General features: G+C 42.4%; 1 protein-coding gene across 15 annotated transcripts in view; it reads right to left on the bottom strand.

Moving 5' to 3' along the window:
• Positions 1-25,698, bottom strand: part of IQSEC1 (IQ motif and Sec7 domain ArfGEF 1) — a 281,230-nt gene that overhangs the window by 27,588 nt on the left and 227,944 nt on the right. For all 15 annotated transcript variants that reach the window (XM_038149056.1, XM_038149061.1, XM_038149059.1 and 12 more), the window contains 2 exons: positions 11,529-11,808; positions 9,709-10,973 (listed from right to left, as the gene is read on the bottom strand). In XM_038149056.1, coding sequence (XP_038004984.1) covers positions 9,709-10,973; positions 11,529-11,808 — 1,545 coding nt within the window. The remainder of the gene's footprint in view (positions 1-9,708; positions 10,974-11,528; positions 11,809-25,698) is intronic.

A 25,698-nucleotide genomic window follows, 5' to 3' on the forward strand; every position in this document is an offset into this window, starting at 1 on the left:
AGAGCAGTTATTTTCAGATTTGAATACATTAACTAATATCAAAATAAACCCTCCAACAGTAGCACCTTGCATAGCTGATGATGTAGTTATTTAGAGAACTTTTGATATTTACAAGGTTGCTTCCAACATAAGTTTAAAAAGGTCTTCTGTCTCAAGAAAAAACAACAAAACAATCTAAAATGAAACAACCACCCAGAAAAAAAATAAAAATTACAAGGATCTACTGAAAGCAGAAGAAAAAATCACCACCAGAAGATGTGCAAAATTTTTTCATAAGATTCTCAGAGGTTGATTAAAGGACTAAGGATCTAGCCAGAAACTGATTAATAACAAGATACTTAGGCTAGTTTAAAGTGACTTCTAAGGGAAACAAAATGATGGAAGGATTAATGCAAACTTCAAAATAACAGATCAAGCCAGTATATTTTAACAAGCTCATTTCTTAGAGAGTACTGGCCAGATCCAGAAGTGCTCAAGACCTGCTAGAATTTGAGAAGGGAGGCAGAGAAGCTCCTCCTGGGAAGAAGGGAAGGGTAAAACCTGATTGACTTCCTATACATATCCAAACTGTTTTCCTTAAATTTTCAAGAAATATTGCTTTTACAAAAACACTGCAGTGATTCTGAAAAATTAATTGGGTGGAGGAAAAGCTTTTAGTTGGATTCTGGATGGGAAGAGGGATCAACACAGGATGGCCTGGTATCTCCTGGGTTTACTGTTGCAGCCAGTCCTGGGGCAGGACAAACCCAATAAACCCCAGTGGTGAGCTGGTGAGCACTCCAGTGGCACTGGCAGCACCGGCAGCAGGCTCCTCTCACATTCCTGATGCTGGTTTGGGGCTTCCTGACAAACTGAACGAGGCCAAAAAGGTGTTTTGTGTGTTTTGGAATTGAGTTTCTTTTTTTTGTTGCTGTTTTATGTTTTGATTTTTGGTGGGTTTTTTTGGCGATGTGTTTTGGTGGTTTGGTTTGGCTTGGTTTTTATTATTATTTTTTTTAATCCAGTCAAGCACTCCCCACAGCTGCACCATCATTGTAGTATCCAAGCCACAGTGTGGATAAAGTGCCAGTGTCCACAGCAGCCAAGAGGAGAGAATGAGTAACAAGCACTACCTCAACCAGAAACCTGCCACAAAACCACAGCACAAAGGTGGATAAAGCCTTGCCCATTCCTGACGAGCTGAACATGTAAAGCTTACAAACACCCAAAACCACACGAAATATTTGTATTTCCTTTTACAGCTCAGACAGTAAGAGAGCTGTAAAATGAGAGCATTAATTAACAAACGAGCATGGGCCATTTCCAATACCCAGCAATGCCAGAAGTATCATCTGAATTAAAGCAGGGATTTATAAACAGTGTAAATAACCACAAACACACTGCTCTAACAGCTGACTGAGGCAAGGGGGCAAAGCCAGCCTGACCGAGAGTGAGAAGCTTGGTGAAACTTCTGTTAACTCCAGGATTTCTGAAGGCACACCTATGTTTGTTGGTTCCTTGTCTCTGCTACAGGGAGACTGAGACAATTTGAAAAGGAGCAAACCAGAAGTACAAACATTTCTTAGAGGCTGTTAGAAACCCACTGCAAACAGGAACACTTCACAAACATACAGCTGCCAAAGAAATCTTGTCATGTCAGAGGTGGAGAGTTTAATGCAGCTATGATGCCAGCCCTCTGTCAAAAAAGAAATAATAATAATAATAATAATAATAATAATAATAATCATCATCATCATCATCATCGTCATCATCATCATCATCTCGCTTGCCTTTGATACCAACGATCTCATTTTGAAAATATTTACAGTTGTCACAAAAATAAGCATTACTTCAACACTAAAAATTGGCTTTTTAAAAGCAAGAACCTAAGACTCTCCTTAGAATCATTTAAGTTAAATATTTTTAAATAACCAAGCTGGCAATAACAGCTAGTTGAACATTCTCCTTAGTCTGGCACGCCGCTCAGTTTTGTTTCTATGGTTGTATTTCTTGCTTTGCTTTTGCTGAAGAGCCCACTGCTGCTGCAGTGAAGCCAAGAGAATCCCTAGGTCTATTTTAAACCTTCTGGCTAAGAAGGAAAAAACCAGTATCCTTAAAATACTGCCAAAACTAGTGCCAAAACAACTTGTCAGAGTTCACTCCACAATGAGGCAAAAGGGGATTGAGAGGAGGCAAATGAGAGAAACTGAGTGGGAACCCAGAGCTGTACTTTTCTCAATTGCACAACTGTTCAATGAAGAGAAAGAAAAACTGGCTGTAAATTGCATCTTCTGGTAATTACAAGAAAAAAATCCCTGGGTCAGGAAAATAAGCCAGGAAAGAGCACATTTCTCCCCTCTGCATCTCATGGAAACAGGAAGATAGTTATTCCAATGACTTGGGCAGGAGCACTACAGTTTGCCCCCAGAGGGGATGATTTCTCCTACATTAGGATATTAATTCTCTGAAGTTCATTGAAGACCTCCCACCACAGATGGAAAGATCAGGGCACACTTGCAATCACACCAAATTACCTGGAGTAACCTCTGTTCATGAAAAGTTAATTTCTACTCATGCCACTAAGGAAAGAATTCACCAGGAAGTGATCTCAGTGCCTGGTCCTCTTTGGTGGGGGAGCAAAATAAAGAGAGGAAACTCTGTAGATGTATTTTTTCATGAAATTGGGCAACTGACCGACGAGTTTCTACCAGGACCTTCTGCCTGGCCAACCAGTTTCTTTATGGCATCATTTCCTAACAAGGTGCCAGGAAATTATACATTGAACATTATTACTGCTACTGTATGTTTAGGTTGGTCTGAAAAGTATTGCCTGAATCAGAGCTGATTATAAAAGGGTAAAAAGTGCATGAAAGGCAGATAAAGGTCCCCAAGCAGAAAGTCTGGTTCATTCTAATAAAGGAGGGAAAATAGAGTTTAAAGGTGTTTTGGAGAAAGGATTTTCCTGTGTAAGAAGCATCATTCCTGAGGAACAGAGCAGGCAGCACAGTGGAGAGGCACAGAGGCACACCCCAAGCACTCGCAGTGCAGTAGCTGGACATGTCCTTGCTAGTGAAGACAGCCCTGAGTCATCCTGCCAGAGCGTTTCCTACCTCCTCATTATTCCCTCTCTTGGCAGTGGGCAGCCTGCTTTTTGTCCCCCCCTCTCCTTCCTTCCTCGCAAGAAAGAAGGCGGTAAGAAGGAAATATTTTAGTTTAATTAACGGACCAAAACACTCTGTGAGGTTGTTCTCGCCTCCTCTGACCCCACTGCATTTCTCACAGAGCAGGGACAGGAGTTTGTAGCTGCCAGCAGAGCAAAGCACATTCCACTTCGGGACAAGACATATGGAAAACTGGTTGTCTCTCTCAGAACTGTGTGCCAGGGCTGAGTATTGCCCTCATGTTTATGCAAGTGTTGTCAGGAACAACACTTTAGGATGACTGTGTCCTTTAAATTAAGGAACAGTCCCTGTCTTTATGTCTTCTTGCGTCCCTGCCCTAAATCCTCTTTCCACACCCTCACCACAGTTACACCAAACAGAAGCACTTCAGCTTCAAGTTCTGCAACTCTGCTGAGTAAAAATGGGAAACTCTGACAGTCACATTCCCTTTGAAAGGGACACCTTTTATGCAAGTACAGTTTAAACATCTCCTGATTTGCCAATTATGACCTACAAACCCCCAATTTAGTTGGTAGACATCAACGGTTACACAAGAAAGTGTTGATGGGACCTTCCCTTTACCTCAACTCTTTTTCCTACACAGCCTTCCCATGTCCCTATTCCAACTGTCCCCTGCATTCCTGCAAAGGCAGCTGGTCACATCTGTCACCCTCAAAATCTGACCACTGGATATGTTTGGACAGAAGGAATTCCAGTTCAGGCACCTGGAGCCCCCTCAGCCGCTGTCTGGAGCTGCTCAGCCAGCAAAATTCCTCCATTCATCGGCTCATTTTCCAACAGGAGGCACGCAGGCATTGTCAGAGCTCAGCTCCCATTCCTGGCACGTAGCAGGGAGGCAGGAGTGTGCCTGGAATGTTTAAGGGCAGCCGGAGCTGAAGGCAGGGATGAGGTAATGGCTCTTGCAGGGATCCAGGGCCACTCACACTCAGCTATTGCTGCTTCCAGCAAAGCCACAATTGCTTCCATCATTTGGGAAAGTTTATATTGCCTTTTAATGGCAATAAAAGGAATCCCCGTGCCCATATTTGAACCCGGCGCTTCAATTTACTATTGGTTCTGCATTTCAGCTGGTTTGGATGGGATATTATTTATGCTAATCCAAGCACTTGTTTTGGAAAAAAAGGAGGAAAAATGGCTCCTCCGGGAGAAAAGATAAAACACGCACAGAACAAAGAAAACACACAAAGCTTTTTTTTCTTTGGGTGTTCTCACTTAGGGCTAAATGTTTTTAGAAATAATGAGAGTCATACTAAGAACATTCTTCTCCTCTTACTAACTCCTCGGCATGTTAGAGGACAAGTTACATGGAGTGCTTTGATTTTAATTTTTGTTGGAACCGACTGCGCCTGCATAATCTGCAGTCCAGATGTTGCAACAACAGTAAAGTCCCTCCCAGCACACACACGAGGACAGCAAATGGCTCTGTTGTGAAATCCTGGCCAAGCCTCTTCTCTCCCCCTTCTTCTTTCTATCAAATCATTCAAAAAAATCATTGAAGATATTAGGGATCAGCTGGCAAAATTGAACTCAGTTTGATTTACACATTCTCCCTCCTACTCAATCTGTACTTACAAAGTTTAAAATCATTAGAAATGTTTCCAATAAGCTTCCAAATTCAAATTGAAAGGAGGACGGTCCAAAAGCACATGTTTAGAGACCGATACAGATATTAGAACGGATGAGACTGACTCTGAGCAGTAGAGAAGTATGTTCAGCATCTTAACTGAAATCCATTATGAGTATGATGGGCGTAATTGAGAACACCAGATTAGTGCACTTATTACAAGAGTTAAATTAATGACTACTTGCAAAACTATTTTTTAAAAACCAAGTAAGCAACATTTGGCAACTTTTAAGGATTTCAAATAGAAACCAAGCTTGCAGCACTTTCTGATTGTGACAGTATGCAGGAATCCAAATTACCTTCAGTCTCTACCTGGAGATGGAAAATGATGGAAACCTTATACCTCTGTTGAACAGTTAAAGCTGCTTTCATGGAAAATGAAAAATGTGCCTTCTCACAATATTATTATTGTGTGCCTCTGATTTCCAACAAGAATTTATCTAGAAACTGTAATTTGTAATATTGTCTTTGATATAATCCCACCAGCACTCAGCAAATTCCTCTCATATCTGCTTAGTAAAATAAAAAAAAAACCCTTCTTAAATTAATATTCCAGGGAATCTAGAAATGTTGAAAAAAGTCTGCTCCTGGAATTAGTATCCAATTCATATCAACAGTGGGTTTTAAATTGGAATAAAATCATCCCCAATGTGCAATAAAGGAAGCCAGTAGGGCTTTCAGGGCTAACGATGATACATCATTGCATATTGCAAACAGATACTGAAGCCTTTTTATCTCTGTCAATAAATCCTTCAGGAGAACTTTGGAATAGCAGGAACCTTGATAATGGCCCGTTATAAAAGAAGCTACAGCAAACCCTTCAGTACAGAGCATTGTAATGCACTGAGGACACATGGGGAACAGTTCTCCCTCTGCCACTGCCTTTTCCAGAGAGGAAAAGAGGACAAAAGAAGGGAGGTGGAGGGTGAAAGGCACCTGGGAAAATTTATTGTAAAATTATTGCTGCCCAGGCTCTGTTCTAGCAGTGTAAAGTGGTGTTACGTTCATGTATCCCCAAGAAGTACACTTAGGATTAGGATGAAAAGCCTAAACTATGCCCTGGCATCAAGCTCAGAGCAGTGAAACAGCCCCTGAGCTGCACTTTGCAGCCTCTCCTCACCAGCAGTGTCAGCAATCAACACCAGCAAGACTGGCTCCCATGGCAAGGAACACAATGCCACAGGAACCCTGCCAGATGGGAGGACCATTTACAGTGCCTGCCAACAGCTGATACCCCAAAGGAGACACTAAACATGACTCCAGGCTCTGCTAAATTAAAAACTGAGTCTGAGCAATGCCAACCCTTATCTCCCATCTTCTATAGCACTAGGCACAGCTGCAACAAGTTTTCAAACCACTTGGATGTTGTCCCCGTTTTGCTGACACTGCTTTGTTAGCACAGAAGGTGTTTGTGCCCTGTGCCCAGGAGTGCTGAGCCGGCACTGCCCTGTCCCTGTCCCTGTCCCTGTCCTTGCCATGGCCCTGCCCACAGTATCCCCAGGCAGTGTTAGCAACAAACACACCTGGCAGCCACAAATTCTTGGCAGGGACCCAGAGCTGCTGTCACCCCCCTGGTGGCACGAGGCTCTGCGACAATCCCCATGTACAGAATGCCAGCCCTGCACTGCTGACCCATGGGCAGAACACATCTCGCACTGCTAAGGTTAAACACTTCTAGTTAATCTCTCAGAACCATCAGTGCATCAGTAGCAGGATGGAACCTGAAAATCCTACCAGAATGGGGTGCAATAACTGGTAAACCTGGTATTTCCAGCCTGCAGTCAAAACAAACAGGAGAATGAAATCACAGCTCTTTCAATTTTTTTTCTCCTTGTTTTTGTTTTTAAAGCAGCAGTCAAAAGGCCTCTTGAAGCCTTGTTTATAAGCAAACCAGTCTCGAAGGCTGGATTTGCATTGGCAGGATTTGCAGCCTGCAAAATAAACCTTTCTAGGTAGTGTTTTCCTTCTGCCTGTGAGGGAGGAATGGTTTCTAGTGCATTTCTCCCAGTCCACATCTCTTTCCAGCTCCACTGAAGAAAATGCCTAATTCAACACAGCTGGCCTGCCCAAGGCTCCCTGGGAGCTGCTGCACTCTGGGCATGCACCTGCAACCCTTCCTTTGGAGAGGAATGAATGTGAACACACACTGTCAGCCCATTGCCAGGGGGAATCACTGCTGCCATTCAGAGCCACGGCAGTGCACAGAAGCTGTTACTTACTTGCAATTTCTTTGGCAGAAATCATTCCGTTTTGGGGGATACTTTACCTTCTAACTTAGGGGCTACTACAAAATGCCTTCGAGAAGTGCAAGTGCACTTCTTTAATCAACACTCAGGTTCCAAACTGAAGGCCAAGTTACACTTTGAAAAAAATTCTGTGATCAAGTGATGATCATGGAGTCACAGAATGGTTTGGGCTGGGAGAGATCCTGAAGATGATTTCTTCCAAACCCTCTGCCATGGGTAGGGAGACCTTCCAATAGAACTCCCAGAAAAGTGATTTTCAATTGCCTATAATTTTTTCCCAGTGTCCTGTGTTGTCCATTCTCCTGGGAGCTTTGTGCTACTGATGTTTTGCATCAATCAGTGATTAAGTGAACTGGACCGGCAGCTGTGCTCAACTTTTACCCCACCCATAACTGCCTATCCTAACAAAGAGCCTCTGATAAGAAAACTGTCCTTTGGCTTCTGAAAATTGTTATTAAAATAGGAAAGCCAGAAAAGCTAAAAATTGAAATTTCAATTGAGATGATAGTGACCTTCCATGCTTTTAAAATCCTAATCCTTTTACCACTTCTGCTGAAAAAAGCAGAAGTATTTGCTACAATTCATGCTCTTCTTTGAGGTTCTTAATTCTTTGAATTTCAGCCGAGCTTCATGTACCACAAAGAAAGGACATTTGTTAATTAAGGCTTGGGATCTTAATTTGCAAGGAAGATTTCAAAGACACGATGAAATTAACCTAACTCCTTTAAAAGACATGCCTAAAATTTCCTCTGGGAGATGCAGACATTTGGAAAAAAAGCTGCCTTCTTGTACTAGCTAAGTTCAAAGCCACTTCTTTCAGGGCTTCCTCCTGGGTGGAGCACACATCCTCCCAGGAGCTGCTGCCAACACTGTCACTGCTCCCTCGTTTTATGATCATAAATCTGTTGTGAAGATAATGTGGTGAAAAGATAGTGAAGTGACTCTGCTGCACTGACCTGGCCACTGCACTGACCACTCACCTCAAGATGCAATTTGCAATCCCACCTGATGCACTCTCTAGAGACTCCAGAGCTTTCACAAGAGTAAAGCTTTGAAGGTTCTCCAGCTCCCTTTTCAAAAGAATTTACAGACTTATGTACCATCACACTTTATGATTGTTCAATACCTGACACTGCACATTAAGGACAATGTCACAATCCTCAGACTTGAAGGGCCACAATCAAAACCCAAGATGTGGAATATGAGGGATATTTGGGGACTGTCTGAGGAATCAATAGAATCACGCTGACTTAGCAGAAAGTAATGACAATCTTCACTTTGCTTTCAATGCTGGAGATAAAATGCAGTGGGGAAAAGGAAATCAAACAGAGCTGAAGATGCCACTCAGAGGTGCTGCCTGGAGTTCTGCAGAGTCCTGTCCTGCAGCACTCAGTGCTGAGGAGCTGCTCATCACCTCACAACAATACAGAAAACAGGTTTATCTTTGTGCAAATCTGTGCAGCAAGGTCACTTTGATCTGTTTCAAACAGCTGCCTCTATTCTTGTCTGTTCCTGATGTTTATTTTTCACTTTCAGCCTCCTACTGATGTGTCACTAACAGCACCTGACAGCTTCCAATGCTCTCATTCACTCCTGCATGCTGCCTGAGCACTTTTCCCATTCACTTTTTCCCTACACCCTCCTGCAGCTGACTCAAAAGACTCTTACCAAGCCTGACCATTGACTGCTCGAGGCTTAATTGCTGTGCAAAACCCAGGCAAACACCAAGTGTTAAATGTCAGCCAACAGCACCGACACCTTCCTCCCCACCTGCCCTGCCAAGATGTTATTTTCAAATCTCCTAAAAAAGAGCTAATTGATGTATTTTTCTACCCATTCAAGTTGCCAAGCAGTGATCTTATGACTTGAATAATTCCAGTTGGCTGGAAGCTCCCATAAAGGCATTTTCACACAGATTAAAAGCTAAACCTGAAAGTGTTTACAGCCAAACTTGGGGCTGTAATGCACAACTCATGTGATGGCACCAAAAAGCTTTAATTGACTGCACTGTTACAACAAATACATGAGGAACCACCAACCTATCAATCCAAACACATCAAAGCACTTCTATCTGAAAAGGAGGCCTGAAATCACTCAAGCCATAGGGAAAACATAAGAAAACTATCAGTCATAGGCAGAAATACAATTTTTGTGATAGTTCTGTGATAAATGATAAACATTCATTTAATATAAAAAATATTCAGTGCATTGGCTTTTAGCATCAGAGCTCTAATGAAATCTACTGAACAAATTCCAGGCCCTGCCAGTGTTAAACAGGAAACTCATCATACGCTGCATGCTGTTTCTAATTCCCATCTGATGAGTTTTACACCGCCTACATGATTAGGGCAGGAGAAATCTGAATTTTTTATAACATAACACCAAAAAATGGATCAGGATCAAGCCACCATATTATTCCCCAAGAAGGGAGTTGGATTAATCTTCAATAATTTACTACCATTCCTATACACATAATTACATTTTTTCTTTTTCTCCTGAAGCTGTTAAACTATGAAGACATCAACTTAAACTTGAACATGAACAGTCACCACAAACACCTTGTTTATTCACTGAAAGGTCAGTACCAGACACCAGTCTTCCCTTACCTGATACAAGAAGAATATTCCTGGTTCATTCTCAGTGACACTGAGAGGAAGGCAGGAACTGCTGTACTTACTTGTTAAAAAGATTCAGCCCAATCCTATAATGGCGTTTTCTAATAACATCATTACTGAAGGCAGGGGAATCCCAGCTGTTGCGAGTCTCTTTGTGGTAGGTTTGTTTGCTCAAGGTTTGCTCCCTTAGGCTGTCCCTAGAAGAGGATTCTGAGCTGCAATTTATTGTATCATTGGAGTTGGAAGTGCTGTTGATGCTGTCGTTGTCTCCATCAGAGTAATCAGACTCCGATTTGCTTTGCCTGTTTGCTGTGCCATTGATGGCCAAGTGACTGTCTATGGGCCTAGCCCTGTGCCTGGCCTCCTGCTCCTCCCGGGTGATGATCTTGGCAGGAATGCTGTGAGGGATATGTTTAGGGCTGCCTTGCTGGCTGGTGATGCCTCGGTCATATGCATTCTGTCTCTTTAATGAGCCCCTCTCCGAGCGATCGCTCAAGTCCACGGAACTGTCACTGGGCGGCTCGATAGTGAGCAGGGGGAGGTGATCCATCCTCATCCTCTGCTCCTGGCATTCCAGTGATGGGGTACTCCTGCAGCTTGTGTCAGTGTCTATCTTATCATCTTTGTGGGTCATGGACCAGTACTCTTGGGAAGAGTTCACGGAGCGGAGCCTCAAGTCCGACTCCGTGCTGGACGGCCTGTCCACGGACTGGGAGAGCGGCAGGGGTGGGGACAGCTCCTCCTCGTCGATGTACAACGTGACATCACTGTAGGACGCCGTCATCTCGTCCAGCTTCCTGTGATCCACATTGTGGATTGCTGGTTTGCTCGGGGCACAGCTCTCCCTCTCCATCTCCCGGCTCCTGACCTGCTCTGCACTCTGGATTTCATCCGAATGCAGACTGCGGCAGTTCAGCGCGTCATCGATGGATTCCGCCAGGGATTTCACCTGCCTGGAAAAAGCATCCTCCAGTTCTGTTATAGCATCACTGAAATCAGTGGACGCTGCCGGGGACTTCATGGTAGCCGTCTCCCCGAGCTCATTGCACTCCGACGGTACCAGAGAGCCCAGCTTTGACCCATCATTTGTAACAGAAACTTGCTTCCCCTCGAAGTAGGAGCTGTGGACTTTCTCAGGTCCTTCAAAGGAAAACTGCATTCTCATATTGGACAGGACGATGCGCCTTGACATGCGGTTCTCGGACATAGAACTGCGCAGGCGCTCGAAGTTCTTGTTCATCTGATACTGGCGGAAGGCGGTCTGGATGGTGCGGGCAGCATGTCTGGTGATCAGACGGCCTCCATACTTCCGTTCTAGCATCTCCACCTGCCAGGGAACACAAGCACCCCTCGTCACTTCGTGCAGCTCGGGACAAGGGTAAAGTCTCACAAAGACATTTAACTCTCACAACCTCTCTAACATACTTTATATATACTGGTTTTGAAAGTAAAAACTCTCAAAACTCCATCGATGAACAGAAGAGTCATCTGCAAATTCCACCATAAAATACAAAAGTATATTAATTCACCTCATAGATATAAGAGAATATCAGTTGCAGTAAGTTCTTCCTTTCTGTGACAACAAAAACACCTGGGTTTCAAAATGACTCATTTTCTTAGAAAAATATTTTGCATGATTACATTCTAGTACACTCCTGGAGCATAAAATCTCCGTTCCAAGAACTGTTTTTACTTTTAACAGTATTAACTGCTAAAACGACTAAGTCTTAATTAAACTGTTAATTTCTTTGACACTTTTCTCTAGGAGGTGGGAAAGGTGTATGGGACAAAGAATGACAGAGTTAAAAGTCCCAACTGAAGTGATGCTAGAAAAGACTTCTCCCAATTCACAGACATAAACGATGTACCAGAGCTCAAATACCTGCTTATCCTGTAGGTCCGAAGAGAGTTCATAGCTCTCGGAAAGCGATCTGGACCGTTTGATGGCTTCCTCCTCGGCCTGTTTGCGCAGGATGGAGGTGGAGTGCTGGAGCTTGGGCCGGCGGGCTCGCTGCTGGCCCGGCGCGATGGAGTAGAGCCCGTAGGGGTGCTCGTAGTGCTCGGGGCTCAGGGCGGAGCTGTGCGTTATAGGGCCCTGCGGGTAGCCGGAGGGACTATCCAGAGACGTGCCGGTCTCGCTGCTGGGAGCCTCCCCCTCAACGCTGCACAACAAAAGAGAGATAGCAAAAGCCTCGGGTGAGCCCAGCGCACCGAAATTCTCCACAGCAAACAGTACAGTTCTGCTTTAGTTTCATTTTGTGTAGGCATCTAGCAAGTTTTGTTGTTCGCATGCAGGTGTTACAAGTAACGTGGCTTTCATGACAAACACCTCGGTTTTCGCTGCACTTTGTGCTGTAGTTTTTGCAAGTCTCAGTCTGTCATGCTTGTGACATCTTTAGAGCATGAGTCAAACAGGAGAACGGAGGTTTCAAGCATTTTTTAACTTCATACACTAATTACTAATAACCTCCTGAGTAAGTCACTTAGGAACTACTCTGTAAAATGAATGAAAACATCTAATTTCTTATAAGACTGTTTATTTCCAAGCTTCTCCATTCAAAATGACAGATGCTTATTTATGTCTTTCTTAGCTTTGACCAATTAAAGCAATATTTTCTTACCCTTATATTACCATTTGACATAAAAGGGTTACTTTCATGGAGATGGGGATTTAATGGATCTTGAGAGCTATGATGTTTCTAAAAACTAAAGGTGGGAAAAAGTTGCAAGAGAAATCTCATTTATTTCCCTGCTAGTGAAAGACTGCTGCCATGGGATACTTTTGGCAGGTTTTGGAGTAAAAGCATCCCAAGGGATGGTGTTTCTAGCTAATGAAAGCGGTACGGTTTCAGGTGAAGAAAGCTCAATAGCACCTATCTAGCAAAGAGACTACTTTGTTTTCACACAAATGCTGTTATTGCTAAGGAATAAAGGAAAGGAAAAACACCTTTTCTATTAAAAGGGTTGCACACAATAGGAAATATTTTAAAACCGAGCCCTAGATGTATTCTGAAGTACTGATGACTAATAGCAATTTGTATTTGCAGGAGGGCACGCTCACATTGCAATACATGCACTTTCACTCTTTTCATGTTTCACAGCACTATCTACTGTCTGTCTCATCCTGTATACACAGAGCATTGCCACAAAAACAAACTTTTTTTTTTAAATTTTTTTTAATTCCTGAAAAGACTCAGTAAACACTTCACACATGCACCAATACAAGCAGCACTTCCCCTACCTTTTGTTTTAGGAACAGTATATCCAAACTCCAAAGAAGTAAAACTCCACATTCCCACCACACCCTGTATTTTTTTCTTCATTCATCTGTACTTAAAAACCAAAGCCCTCCTGTTGTCTCTCAGCTGTCCCTTCAAAAAGTACAGAGCAATTTCTGAAAGAATGTTCTCCACCGACTGAAGAGCTGAGGGTTAACCCCAGCCAAACTCTCCCAGCTTGAACAGTTTGTACTTTTTAAAGGGAAGGAGAAAAAAAAAAGCCCCTTAGATTTCTTTAAATGCTTCTATAAACATGTAAAACTGAAAGCAAGTCCTCTCTCTTTGCCCATCAAAATATGACTCCAACTAAAAGGTATTTTCAAACATACTTAACCCAAGCTGGAAATATTTGCAGTGTGCACACATTGCTTTTTCCAAAAAGGAAGCTGACAGGAAACTAATCCCTTTCCCTCCGTGATACAGCTGGCTTTCAACTTAAAGATGATAAACTATCCAGAGTTCTGCCGGTGACATTGAAACTGTGTAACCACCCGCTAAAAACAAACAGGTCATTCTCTCTGAAGCATCCATTAAAGACAGGGTATGGTACTGAGCTGCTTCACACTGAAATTCCTTCCTCTGTTCTGCCAGCTGGGAGCTGTGCTATTTTGGACATCATATCCTAGCTGCAAGTTTATTTGTAAGTACTTTCCATACAAGCATGGCAAATTTGTTTTTAACAGGAAGGCTGGAATTATCTTCTTAGGTTCTGTTGACGTTTTCTGCCTTCCTCACCCTTGCATTGTGAACTATTTAATAACCCTTCCATGCTGATTATAACCTCCTGTTGACATTTTAATAACACCACCTTCGATGGATCCCTTAACCTTTTCCTCAACAAAAAGGGTACTGCCCTAATCACAAGAAGTTGGAAGGATATCTGCCCAGAGTTCTGACTAAAATTAAGGGTTTCTTCTTAATTTTCAGTTTGCCTTTTCTACTTTTTCCAGATATAAATGTGATGCTTGATTGACTGTAATGCTCGATCTCATTTTGTTCATGGGCCTATTCCCTGCCACCTGACCTTTGAAGCATGGACGTAATTGCCTTTTACAAGAGGCACAACAACAGCCCTTCCAAGCGAACACACGTGCACAGGCTTTAAGGCTTTCCCCCGTTCAGCTCTTCCCAGCCTCCCGGGAGCAGCTGAAGCTCCATATGAATTATTTCATTAAAGTGAAACTTCACTGGCAAAGAGAAGCAGCTTGCTTTCTACTTCTTCTACTTTACATATGTTTGGAGAAGAAAAATATGTCAACAAATATGACTTGTGTGAAGCTGCAAGGATGGCAAGCTGGATTGCTCCACTGAGGGAGCAGCACAGAGCTGGCAGCAGCGCTCCCTGAGCCAACTCGCAGCACTGCCCAGCAGGCCTGGGTCACTGCAGGTTATCAAACATGAAACACGCATCTGTAACAAGGGGGGGAAGGGGAGTTTGGGGAACTCCAGATGTGCCAGCCTGACCTCAGTGCTGGGCAGGTCACAGAGCAGGTCACCCTGAGTGTCAACACAGGACACCCTGGAGATCAGGTCTGGCCAGCCTGGGGCTGGGAAAGGCAGGTTCTGCCTGACCAACCTGCTCTCCTCCTGTGACAAGGTGGCCTGCTTTAGTGGTGAGAGATAGACTGTGGATGTCACCTGCTGGGACCTCAGCAAAGCCTTTGGCACTGTTCCTCCCAGCCTTCTCCTGGAGAAGCTGGCTGCTCTTGACAGGTGCTCTTTCTCCTGGGTGGGACAGTTTAAAATCCGTGTGGATGTGGCACCCGGGGACATGGGGCAGGAGTGGCCTTGGCAGTGCTGGGGAATGGCTGGACTCAGTGGCCTGAGAGGGCTTCTCCAACCCAACAATTCTGTAACAGACTCAGAACACAAGCCAGTCACTGCGGGGTTACAAGGGTGGTTTTTATCTGTGCACTAACTAAAACTGCCAGCACACAAAAATGTCAAAGACTCTGCTCCAGGCTTGCAGTGAGAAGCAGGAGAAGTCTCCCTGGGACTGAGGGAGTAGTTGAGACACCTCTCCAGCCCTGCTTCACTTCCACACCCTGCACACACTGCCTCTCTCCAATGGGTGAGAAATTAGGTATATTAAGCACACTACAAAAATGGACAATGTAATACTGTTAATTACTATTACTTATGTTTTTACTATATATACATACATATATATTATATTAAAGAAATGTTAATTGAAAATCCCAACTGGAATTAGGAACTGCTTCTTAATAAAGGTCTCCAATTTGAGGCATCTGCTACCTACCAGACGTGTCTGGTACAATTACTGATGATTTCATTGTTAAAAAAAAATTCTAGAGGATTAATTTGGTTTATATCCCTGCAATGTGCAGCTGCATACTACTAGTGAGCCCAGCAATCTGTTAAATATTCTAATTGTGTAATATTAGGAGAATGCAAAACAGCTGAAACTAACCTATAAGTCCAACTGTTTTATTGTACTCCAGTTTCAGCAGAAAATAGACATTCATTATCTGCCAAGCCAGAAAAAGTGAAAGGTTGCTTGCAAGTATTTTACAAAGAAGCAGATAATGGAACAGCTAAAGAATGAAAATGAAATATTTAAAAATAATTGGTATTACTAATATGACTTTGCATGAACAAAAATTTAAAACAGAGCCATTGGAAAACTTAATAAAACTAAATAACTTTTTGAAACAGTTGCCAGCATTGACTGAATCAGCATTTTGTCAGAAACTGAAAATTTCTTCCTGCATAAACCTCAGCTTATAATGCTGCTTAAAAAATCCAGGCTGACAAAAAGGAGAGGAGCTGCTGTTGCTAGGAAAAGGTCCTGATTTTACAGTCATGTCCCACAATTCAGGGATGAGTTCCTTTCAAGAACTACCTAATAAGAAGCTCTGTCTCCTCTCTCCCTCTCCAGTTGTGTGCTTAACACACACCAAAGCAAAACATTTCCTCTCCAGGCATTTCAGCAGCACAAACCTAGCAGATCTTTTCTTCCCTGGCTCTGATTTTACACTTTCAATTATTACTTCTGATCACAAAGGCTGTAATTAGCACCAGCGTGTTAACTCCACTACCATATTTTAAAACAATAACATATTATTCAGGATGTTTGACTATCTACTGTCATTGTTTATTTTGCATTTTTATATTCACACCTTCCTTTTCCTTTAAATCTTGCCAAACTCAGTAAAGACAAAATTTTGAAAATAAGAGAACTTCAACATTTGAACTTCAAATGGAAATCTTAAAAAATATCTGAATTCCAGTAAGGAGCAAACCTCAAGCTTTTCCACGAGTATGGATTTATCTGTTCCACTGACTAATGGCAAAATGACCAGAGGAGCTGCTGCTTTGGATGCAGAGGCACAAGAATTTATCTGTCAGAGAATTTATACAATGAAAGACAGACATTTGATAACCAGAAAAGCAGAAAGTCCCTCTTCTCCTGAGGCCCAGAACCTTGTCTTTAGAAATACACGCATACAAAAAGGAAGTATATAACAACACCATCACATGCAAGGAATGATTCAGTGCTGCCTCTCACCCCAGAAACCCCCCAGTTTACAAGCAGTCAAGTGTCCCTGTGCATTTTTAGAACTAAAATATGAAGATAATGGGAACATATGGTTAAAGAAATCACCCAAATGTTCAAACCGGTTTGCTGCAGATTTAGTTTGGAACAAAGAAATGAAACATGTTTCTAAATAATGCAAATGCCAAGCCCAAACTGCATGCAACGTTCTAAAATAGAAGATCCTCCCAGCAGAACAGAGCAAATGCTTGAGAAGCTGTTTTACAATGAGCATTCTCTGAAATCAGAATTATTTTCATCACTCTTTCAGAATGGACTTTCAACAGTGTAATATAAAGACATGAAATTGAAAACAGCCCCTAACAACTGGATAGTACACACATGAGAACCAATCAGCATTATATTAATCCTGTTAAAAAATTGTTTTGGACACAAAGAGAAGTATGACAATATAATAAGTTTGTGCTGTTACATCTTTTAAGATTTTTCCATAGCATTTCAGATCCTTGGAAGCATGAACACATGGGTACACACAATAAATTTATTTTCTTCTACGTTGTGGAAAGGCAGCACGAGTATTACAAATATAGCAATAAAAACATGCCCAGCTTAAAATTCTAGTCAGCACAAGGTGACAAAGCCACTCAGTTTGGCCATGACAATGCAAGGGCTCTGTTCTTTGGGAAGCTGGGAGGTTTTGAAGCAGGGCTGTGGCAGAGCAGCAGTAAAACTGCAGGTAGTCAGCACAGCCTGAATTCAAATTGGGCTTAATGAAGAATCTATATTTTATTTGTTGCATCAGTGAAGCATTTGCATGAGTGGTTCTTCATGAAATTCCTCAGCCAAATCATCCCTCTCTCACTTCCCTGCTTTTCTCTGGATCCATATAATTTATTTCCCTCTTCAAGAAAAATGCATGTAAAGCTGGTTCCCTTGAAGTCACATCTACTCACAGAACAATTCAGCAAACTCATCTTCTTCCTTTGTCCCAGAAACTTTTCTGCCCATAAACACCAACATAACCACAGCTCTCCACAGCAAGAAGTATCCAGATACCTTCTTGGGACTCTGCCTTAGGATTTATGAGATGGATTTAAATGCAAACCACAGAGTGAAGCTTTTTGCATTAAAATCTCATTTCATAAACATCATTTCCAGTAAAACTTCTGCCTCACTCAAAAAGAAATATTCTGTATAAACAGGTCCAAATGCCCAGGGAGGAAGAATTGCTACACATCTGTTTTACACCAACCATCCCCTTTTAAAATGTGGAGGTTAAAACCAGTCAAACTGTGATCTTAGCTCCTAATTATAGATTTCCACTTGAAATAGATCCAAATTCTCTACCTAGCCCAGAGAATGCAGACCAGAAGTCGCCCATGGAACTAAGTGGGTAACAGAGAGATGCAGGATGGCAGCTGCTGCAGCAGCTGGTATGGCCAGACACTTCCAACACCACGGCTGAAACAAACCACTCAAATAGCAAAAATGTTTCAGCCAAATGTGGGCATTCCACATAGGAACAAACCTCTCCAAAAGTCAATGTCTTGCACATAACTTTGCCTTTACAAGTGCAATGAAGCCCTGGTTTGAATGCGTAATTTAAAGTGACAATTGCAAGCAGAACTCTGCTCTCCAGAGCTGTGCCTCCCCACACAACTTCACCTCACACGAGCACTCCTTTGGCACAGGGTACACCCCACTGCTTCAAAGCCGCCTCGTGCTTCAGTACCTGTGCTGCTCTCTGCTTAAAGGAGGTGCTGCGTTTAATTAAAGCTCTGATGTGTGCACTCAGTTATCTCCAATTACCTCACCAAACGTTCTCCACTAACTTCTCAAAATGCAGAACTGGCCATATGTACTTCGCACAAGCCATGGTTTAGCATTTTTCTCCACCCCCTAATACAATATTCCCCACTGGAGTGAGAACATTTGAGCAGAAGTTTATTATAGTGCAGTTTGAACTAGAACCTAGTCCTTATTGCCGTGTCTGCTTTGTGCTGTCTAGTAAACAGAAGTCAATTATATTAAGAACTTACACAAATCCCTGAATTCAATAAGCACAATAACATTAACAAACCAATCTACCTTCAAATACACCCTGCCAAGAGTTCAAAGCCATTATGATGGACAACAGCACTCACAGGCAGTGACAAAAGCTTTGATCCGGGAAAGAAATATTGACCAATGTGTTTTACTTCCAATGCACTCTCAATTCAGCTGTTTCTGTTCAAAACAAATGAAACCTTTGAATGCACATCAAAGTAATGTCCCAGGTAATTCATCTGACTGAAGTTAAATATCATTGCAAGAAAAATCCAGACACCATTTGCATGTGTCTCAGAAGCAAACCCTAACAAAGCAGTCACTTATTCTGTAATATTCTGTGGTGAGAGTGCCAATAACAGCAGCCTGAGCCAGACAGTCTGCGAGCCATTGAGGGAGGGCAGAGCTCCACAGGCAGGTACCCCTGAGTGCCCTGCAAACCTGCAGCTGCTCCCTGCTCCAAGCCCTGATTCCCAAAGCACACAACAATCCCAGCACCCATACCCGGGCCACTGCCAAGCTGTAATTCTCACCGAGTAAGCCCATAAAAGGCATTAACAAAAATGCTTTTTGAAAAAGGGCATTTTGACCCACACTCTTAGATGCCATCGGTAGCAGCAGAGAGCAGAGTGAAAGATGAGAGGTTATTTTCTCCCCACTGAAGCAGAATGCAGGAATGAATGCACTGTATCTTCTGACATGGAGACGGACAGCAGCGAGGTGGAAATAGAGCCAAACAACCCACCCATTTTAGGCAATAACACAACAGGGTTAAGAACTAAGAATACCCCTTTGGGAAAAGCTTATTGAGACTATGTTCAGTTTCCACGAAGCACAAGGAAGGTTAACCAGCTCTCAGATCACCTCTGTCAAACAGTGGCAGCATATTGGCCATCCGACACAAGAACGTACAGAAGGATCCACCCAACCAACCCTCCCCAGTACCATTCAATGCCTCATGAACCTCCCTGCTGAAGGCAAAACTGTATTTTATTGTCATTATTATTTAGCAAGAGTAACAAGGGGACTGGCAGCACCAACAGAAACTGGGTGCAGCTTACAAATGTTCACTTCTATCTCAGGTGAAGTCAGCCAGCATCACTCACTGCCAATCTGTGTTAATCACCCAGCATATGTTTATTCATCAACTCTTTAAAAAATCGGTATTATTGAAAGGTGACTATGGGGTGATAATCTGTGGCTTGTGGATCAAACCAGCCCAAGTTTTAGAATTTTTTAAGGTTTTTTTACGGCCAGTTCTTCTTTGTGATGTGTCAGCATAAAACACATTAACGTCCGAAAATGTCCTGTATGCTTCAAAAGGATGCTTTGTTTCTTACATGGGCTAAAGCTAACAATTTTAATGTAACTGTGATGTCTGTGGGATGGATCACATAAAATCTGTGAAGGTCTGCCTCCCACTGCAGACTTTGTCCTGTCCCTGCTATGCAAACTTTTACACAATACAATAACCTTGAAAAATTTGTGGAGTTTCTCAATGCAGCTGTAGTAGAATTTGACCTCAACTATTTACAATTTATTTAGATACACCATTCAGCAGCAGAAATTCTCTTAATTTAGCAAACCCACACTATAAATTACATGTACTGAAGATAGCAAGATATTAGCACACATTCCACTGTCTATATGACATGCCCTTCAGACACTGCTAAGTTTAAAAAGGAAGATTTAGTGTCTGCAGCTGAAAACCCCTGATTTGCACACACAGCTGAAGCAGCATTTGATACAATGCAAGAATCCTTGGTGTCCTGTGCCAGCCAGCCTCCTCTTTAACCTCTTCAGCTGTTGTGTCAAGCTTGTCCCAGGAAGGGGTGAGAGAACAGCACTGCTGCTGAGCAGTCAGCTTGCTGGCAGTCAGGTTCTGTCAGAGATGAGCACTGATTTCCTCTTCCCAGTCAGGTCTTGGTGGATAAAACTCTTCTTTCCCCTCTTCTGTTCAATGTATGATAGAAACATGAACTACTTAGAAGATGCTTAACAAAATCCTGTTTAATGAGTTTATGTTTCAGGCCCGGAGATGGCATACCTAGAGTGTTCTAGTAAAACAGATAGTTAAAACTATCTCATCTTAGATCAAATATAAATCAAATTAATGTAAACCAAATCAGTATAGCAAAAAAAAAATCAATCAAATTAGATCAAATATAGATCAAATAAAGCCTAACACTTGACTCATTTTAAAGGTTTGCCCCTGCACTATCTGAAATGCTTACGACACAGTACAGAGCGCTAGGAACAACATCAGAGCAGACCAGTCTTTCCCAGTCTGTGAGGGAAATTAAAAATCAGCACAAACAAAGAGCACACAGAGGGTCCATGCAGCAGAAATGACAACAAAACCATCTTTCTGTACTGGACACTGCATTGAGTAAAGTCTCAGAGCACTAACAGCTGTGTTCATTTAGACCATATTTTAACTTCTCTAGCAAATGAATGTTTGTACAGAAGGACCTATTTAGAACAACCAAAGGATTTCCTTTCAATGACTGATTATATATTGTTATTATCTAATGAGTTGTACTTTCAAACAATGGCACTGATGAACATGACATACTTTGCTGTCTCTCTAGGATTTAAGAGATAGTTGGTCAAAATTATCTTCTTTTAAAATCAGAAAGGGACTGTTCAGTTTCTAGTGGTTGGTTGACTTCCCTCTGTAGTTACAGACAAAACTCAAAAAAATTACAGAGTAACATACTTTAAAAAGCCAGTCCAAAAGGAGGATGGACTGTTACAAGTCTGACCAGAGAAACCTCTCACTCATCCAACTGAATCTGAAAGTATATATAATATACAAGTCCCACTCCATTTTAATCACTGCACAAACCCTCCACTTTGCCAACTTTGCTGTGCCAAGTCTCAAAAAATAAAAACCAACCCAAAAAGAGAATGAAACCTTACCAGTTTTCTCTAAGGGAAAACAATGTAATTTTGAAATGTTTAAGTGCAAATGGGCATGGGAAACTCTCAGGTAGGAAAGAAAAGGATGAGAACACAGCGCTTGTTCCTGCTCCCAGGGAAGCTCAGGGTGTTGTTACCCAGCCAGTGAGAGCAGGAACTGGCCTTGAGCACTCTGCCCACACCAGGAGAGAGGTGGTGTAACTCACTGGAACAGGAGCACTGCTCACCTCTCTGTAATCACAGGCATCCTCATAAAAGGGAGATTTTATCCTCTGCTGCACACCCAAGGTTTATATCAGAGTGTACAGAACATAGTGTTTAAGGAAACCAAATAATAGGAGATTTTTTGTTGGAAGTATAGGTCTGGGTGGAAAAGACAGTGTTGTAGATGATCCTTAGGTTCAAGGCAATGTGTTCAAGCACAGAAGGTATTTGCAGACACACTCCAAGATACCACACGTAAATCTTCACTCTTGTAGAAACGAGACCTCAGAAGATTGCTCATAACCTCTAAATCAGCTAAAGAGCTGACAGATGCTTTTTCTCATTCACAAACTTCCTTCCTTTTACATTTCCTCCCCATTATGCTGAGTCCATACATTTTACAGCTCTTTCTCTGTCAGAGAGGAATTAAGCGTAGGCTTTCAATAGAACTTCTGACTCACCTCACTGATGACAATGAAGGAGTAACACAGGTAGCAATTCCTGCCTTGGAAATCTTTTGCTGCACACACAGAGAAGAGGAGCAGTTTCTGGGCTGTGCAGGGCATGTTGCAGCTTCCTCTGGGTGCAGCACAGCTGCCCAGCACTGCTGGCTCCCAGAACCACCAAGACCCTGCGCTGCCTTTAGCTTAGAGTTGGACTGAGGATCCCTGTGGGCCCCTCCCAGCTCAGGAATATTCTGTGACAGTGTCTGTGATGGGGATGCAGCTTGGCTTAGCTGGGGCTGCACGTGAGGCTGCTCAATCACAACAGGAGTCTAAAATACACAACTTGGGTAACTCTTGGTCATCTGTAGGTTCTTCATCACAGTAAAGTTCACAGATCTTTCCAAAATGGAAAAGTGTCTTTTAGGACAGGGGTAGAAGCTCAGTTCCTGAAAACAAGGGTCACCGCTTTGTGAAATGAAAATGCGATACTGTGCAAAGACAGATTTTCAAAATCTCAACCAAAGGCAGTGGGAAATGGTCTTGTGCAACATGCTGCACTGTGGTAGGAAAACCTGGAATACTTTTCTTCTAGGCTAACCTAATCAAAAACATCTTAATGACTTCTTAATAACACATAAAGAATCCAAGTTTGCATCACACTGTCATCATCTGGGACAAGTTCCATTAAGTACAGGTAATCCTCTGTTCTCTCTCACTTCAGGAGGCATTAATGACTAGTATTAACAGGAAACTATCGGCTGTAAAGTCCCATTCTCTCAAATCTAAGAGTATTAAAATCAGCTCCCTCTTCAGTTTCTACTAATGCTCAACATCACTGGTATCTTCTAAACAAGACTCACAGAGTAAAATACAAGAAAAGAAAATATAAACAATAACAATGAACTTCCTTTCGTGAATCCAAGAACAGCTGACATTCTCTACCATTTAACACCTCGTGAAAAGGTAACTTTGAAGCACGAGAATCACCCCAGACACCTCTAGAATGGAAATTCAACAGCCAATTCACAGCACATTACTCTAATGAAGAACCACACAGAAAGAAAAATAATTTGATTCCTGATTGAGAATATAGAGTGATGTTAGACTGAGAGAAAACCTATTCTTAGGCTTCAACATGACCAGAAGGTCAGGGATTTATGAAGGCCTGTTCTCTCTACTCAGATCCCTGGGAGCTGCAGCTGGATCAGGAACACTGCTGTCCCTCTCGTTTGAAGGATGACTTCCTGAGCACAACCCCAAACTAGGAGGGAAGTCCAGTCTCTGGTACTGTCTTTAAAAGGCAGGCCAGCTTCCAACTAAATCATCCATTCCTTCCCATGGGTGTACCCTAGGAATTCTGTGCAGACACTGACATGGCCTGTCCCAGCCTGACCACGACAACGGAATGATCTCTCCTATAACCACTCCCACTCCAGGCTGCCAAAAAGCATCAATGCACTCCAGTTAAACCCAGCGCAGGGTCCCACTGCCATTTCCAGCTCTCCGTGTGATCCCAGATGGAGCTGGGCCCATTCTGCCATAAAGTTGGGGAGTGAAAATTAAATTAAAACCAAACTGTGAATGCTCCTGTAGTGCAGAGTCAGGGCTGGCTGCAAACATTCCCTGTGACAGAAAACCCTTCAGCTTGGCATCCTCGCTGCCTTTGCCTTGTGTGAGGATGACTGGAAAGGTCATGGATATTTAACAAACAGAAGGAAGTTGGTGTTCTTTTTCTGTGCTCATGACACATCCATCCTTGTTAATCTGGTGAGTTTTTAAGGGCCACTGCAATTTTTTGGACTAAATAATGCAAGCATCCCTCAAAACAAGCTTAGGATTCTTATTTTATGGCCATGCCCTGTATGTAGCCACTGATGTAAATGCAAGTCAGATCACAGCTGTGGCACTTTGTTTGTGCTTGCATAGCAGAAGGCAACTGGGAATTGTGTCCTTTGTTTACAAGCACAAGTTTAACTGGGATGACACTGAACTACTGAAAGAATCTCATTAACAGATATAATACATCAATTTCCTGTACTAAAGGCTATCAAAGCCATCATTCTAATTTTCTGCTTCTCTCACAGGGACTAAATGGTTTGATTTTTTTATCATACCAAAGCTTGTCTTTTTTACTTTATTTTCATTAAAGACATCTCTACAATTATTTCATGAGAACGATTCTAGTCTTTTGTCTATTGTAAGGAAGCAAAAGGATTTATTTAGCTAAATTTGCATTCCCCTTTAACGTAATACTGGGGCTTTGTGCTACAGTGGATTAAAGCAGCATCTGTTCTTCTCTGGAAACCTGGAGTCAAATCACAGCAGCGCAGTGAAGCTGCCATCTCTGTCTGTACCCTAAATGGAACCTAAATAAAATTCAAATGGATTCCCAGAAGACACGAGAAGCGCTGTGTAAGTAAAATATTTTCGATTAATAAGTCTTGCTAAAACAGTCCATGATCAGTAACTGGTTTTGCATAACAAAGATGCATGAATTAAACAAAACCTGTATTTACATAATTTTTGACATAAAATGGCAATATACAAGATACTAAAAGTGAACTTTTAGCCTCAAACACAGGGCGATTCTGCTCTTGGAACTACATAGCCTTCCGAGGCAACAGAAATAAAGCAGCAAATCAGGAATATAAATTTGGCTTGTGGCCTGTACCCTGTTTAAAGACAAATGACATCTAAACAAAGCATGGTTCACAAAAGCAGTGCACCAATAAACATTCCTCCCTAACTCATGAGCCACCTCCTCATAATTCCAGTAGCTCTGTGGATCAGACAGTGTCTGGGTTAGGGGCGCATCCTCACAAATTTAATTTGTAACAAACAGAGCAATCGGGCCTCCATCTTGGTTACAGTTTCTGAGGTCTCCTGCAGTTCTGTTATTAAATAAACATAAAAAGAAATAATTGACTGACAGCTACTGTGATTCAAATATGTCTGACTCCAAATAAATGATAAAATTACCATCGGGTCTAACAGAGGAAGAATCATGTAAATGTTGAAGGAGCAAAAAAATTGCATCCTGAAAGACTTTATGAATTATGGTAAATCCTTGCAATGAAAAGGCACAACCCAGACTCGGGCTGTGGTGCTTCACAATTTTTTTTAAAAATCCAATATTCAAAAATACAGTACCTTAAAACCTCCTTTGCACCTCTCAGAATCCCGCAGGAGCTGGAAGCCTCATGGCTCACTCAGAAAGCAGCTCCTCACTTCCAGCATTTGTGTCCCAAGGTTTTATTGGACTTCGAACAGCAGCGGTGTTAAACACCAAGGAACACAACTGAAGTGTGTGAGCAGCTGTTTAATACCTACAGGTAATGGCATCCAGAGCACTGACTGCCTCTAGACCAGCTTTTATTATTCATCTCCTTCTCACTGGTGCCCAGGGCAGGCACAGTTTGCAGGCATCCTTAGAGCAATCACCCAAGTGTGCTAATCAGCTACACCATTATGGGATTTGCCTCCTTGCAGAGCTGGAGCCCTGAATTGACATCTCTAGGCTCCAGAGAAAACATCATCAGTATGAAGGGAAATTGTTGTTTCAAAGGAGTTGTTCCACCCAAAGTCCTTGCGCTGCTCTCGAGGCCCTCAAAGGCATGAAACAACCCCAGCCTCCAAGCA

Source organism: Motacilla alba, chromosome 12, assembly GCF_015832195.1.
Source record: "Motacilla alba alba isolate MOTALB_02 chromosome 12, Motacilla_alba_V1.0_pri, whole genome shotgun sequence".
Lineage (NCBI taxonomy): Eukaryota > Metazoa > Chordata > Aves > Passeriformes > Motacillidae > Motacilla > Motacilla alba.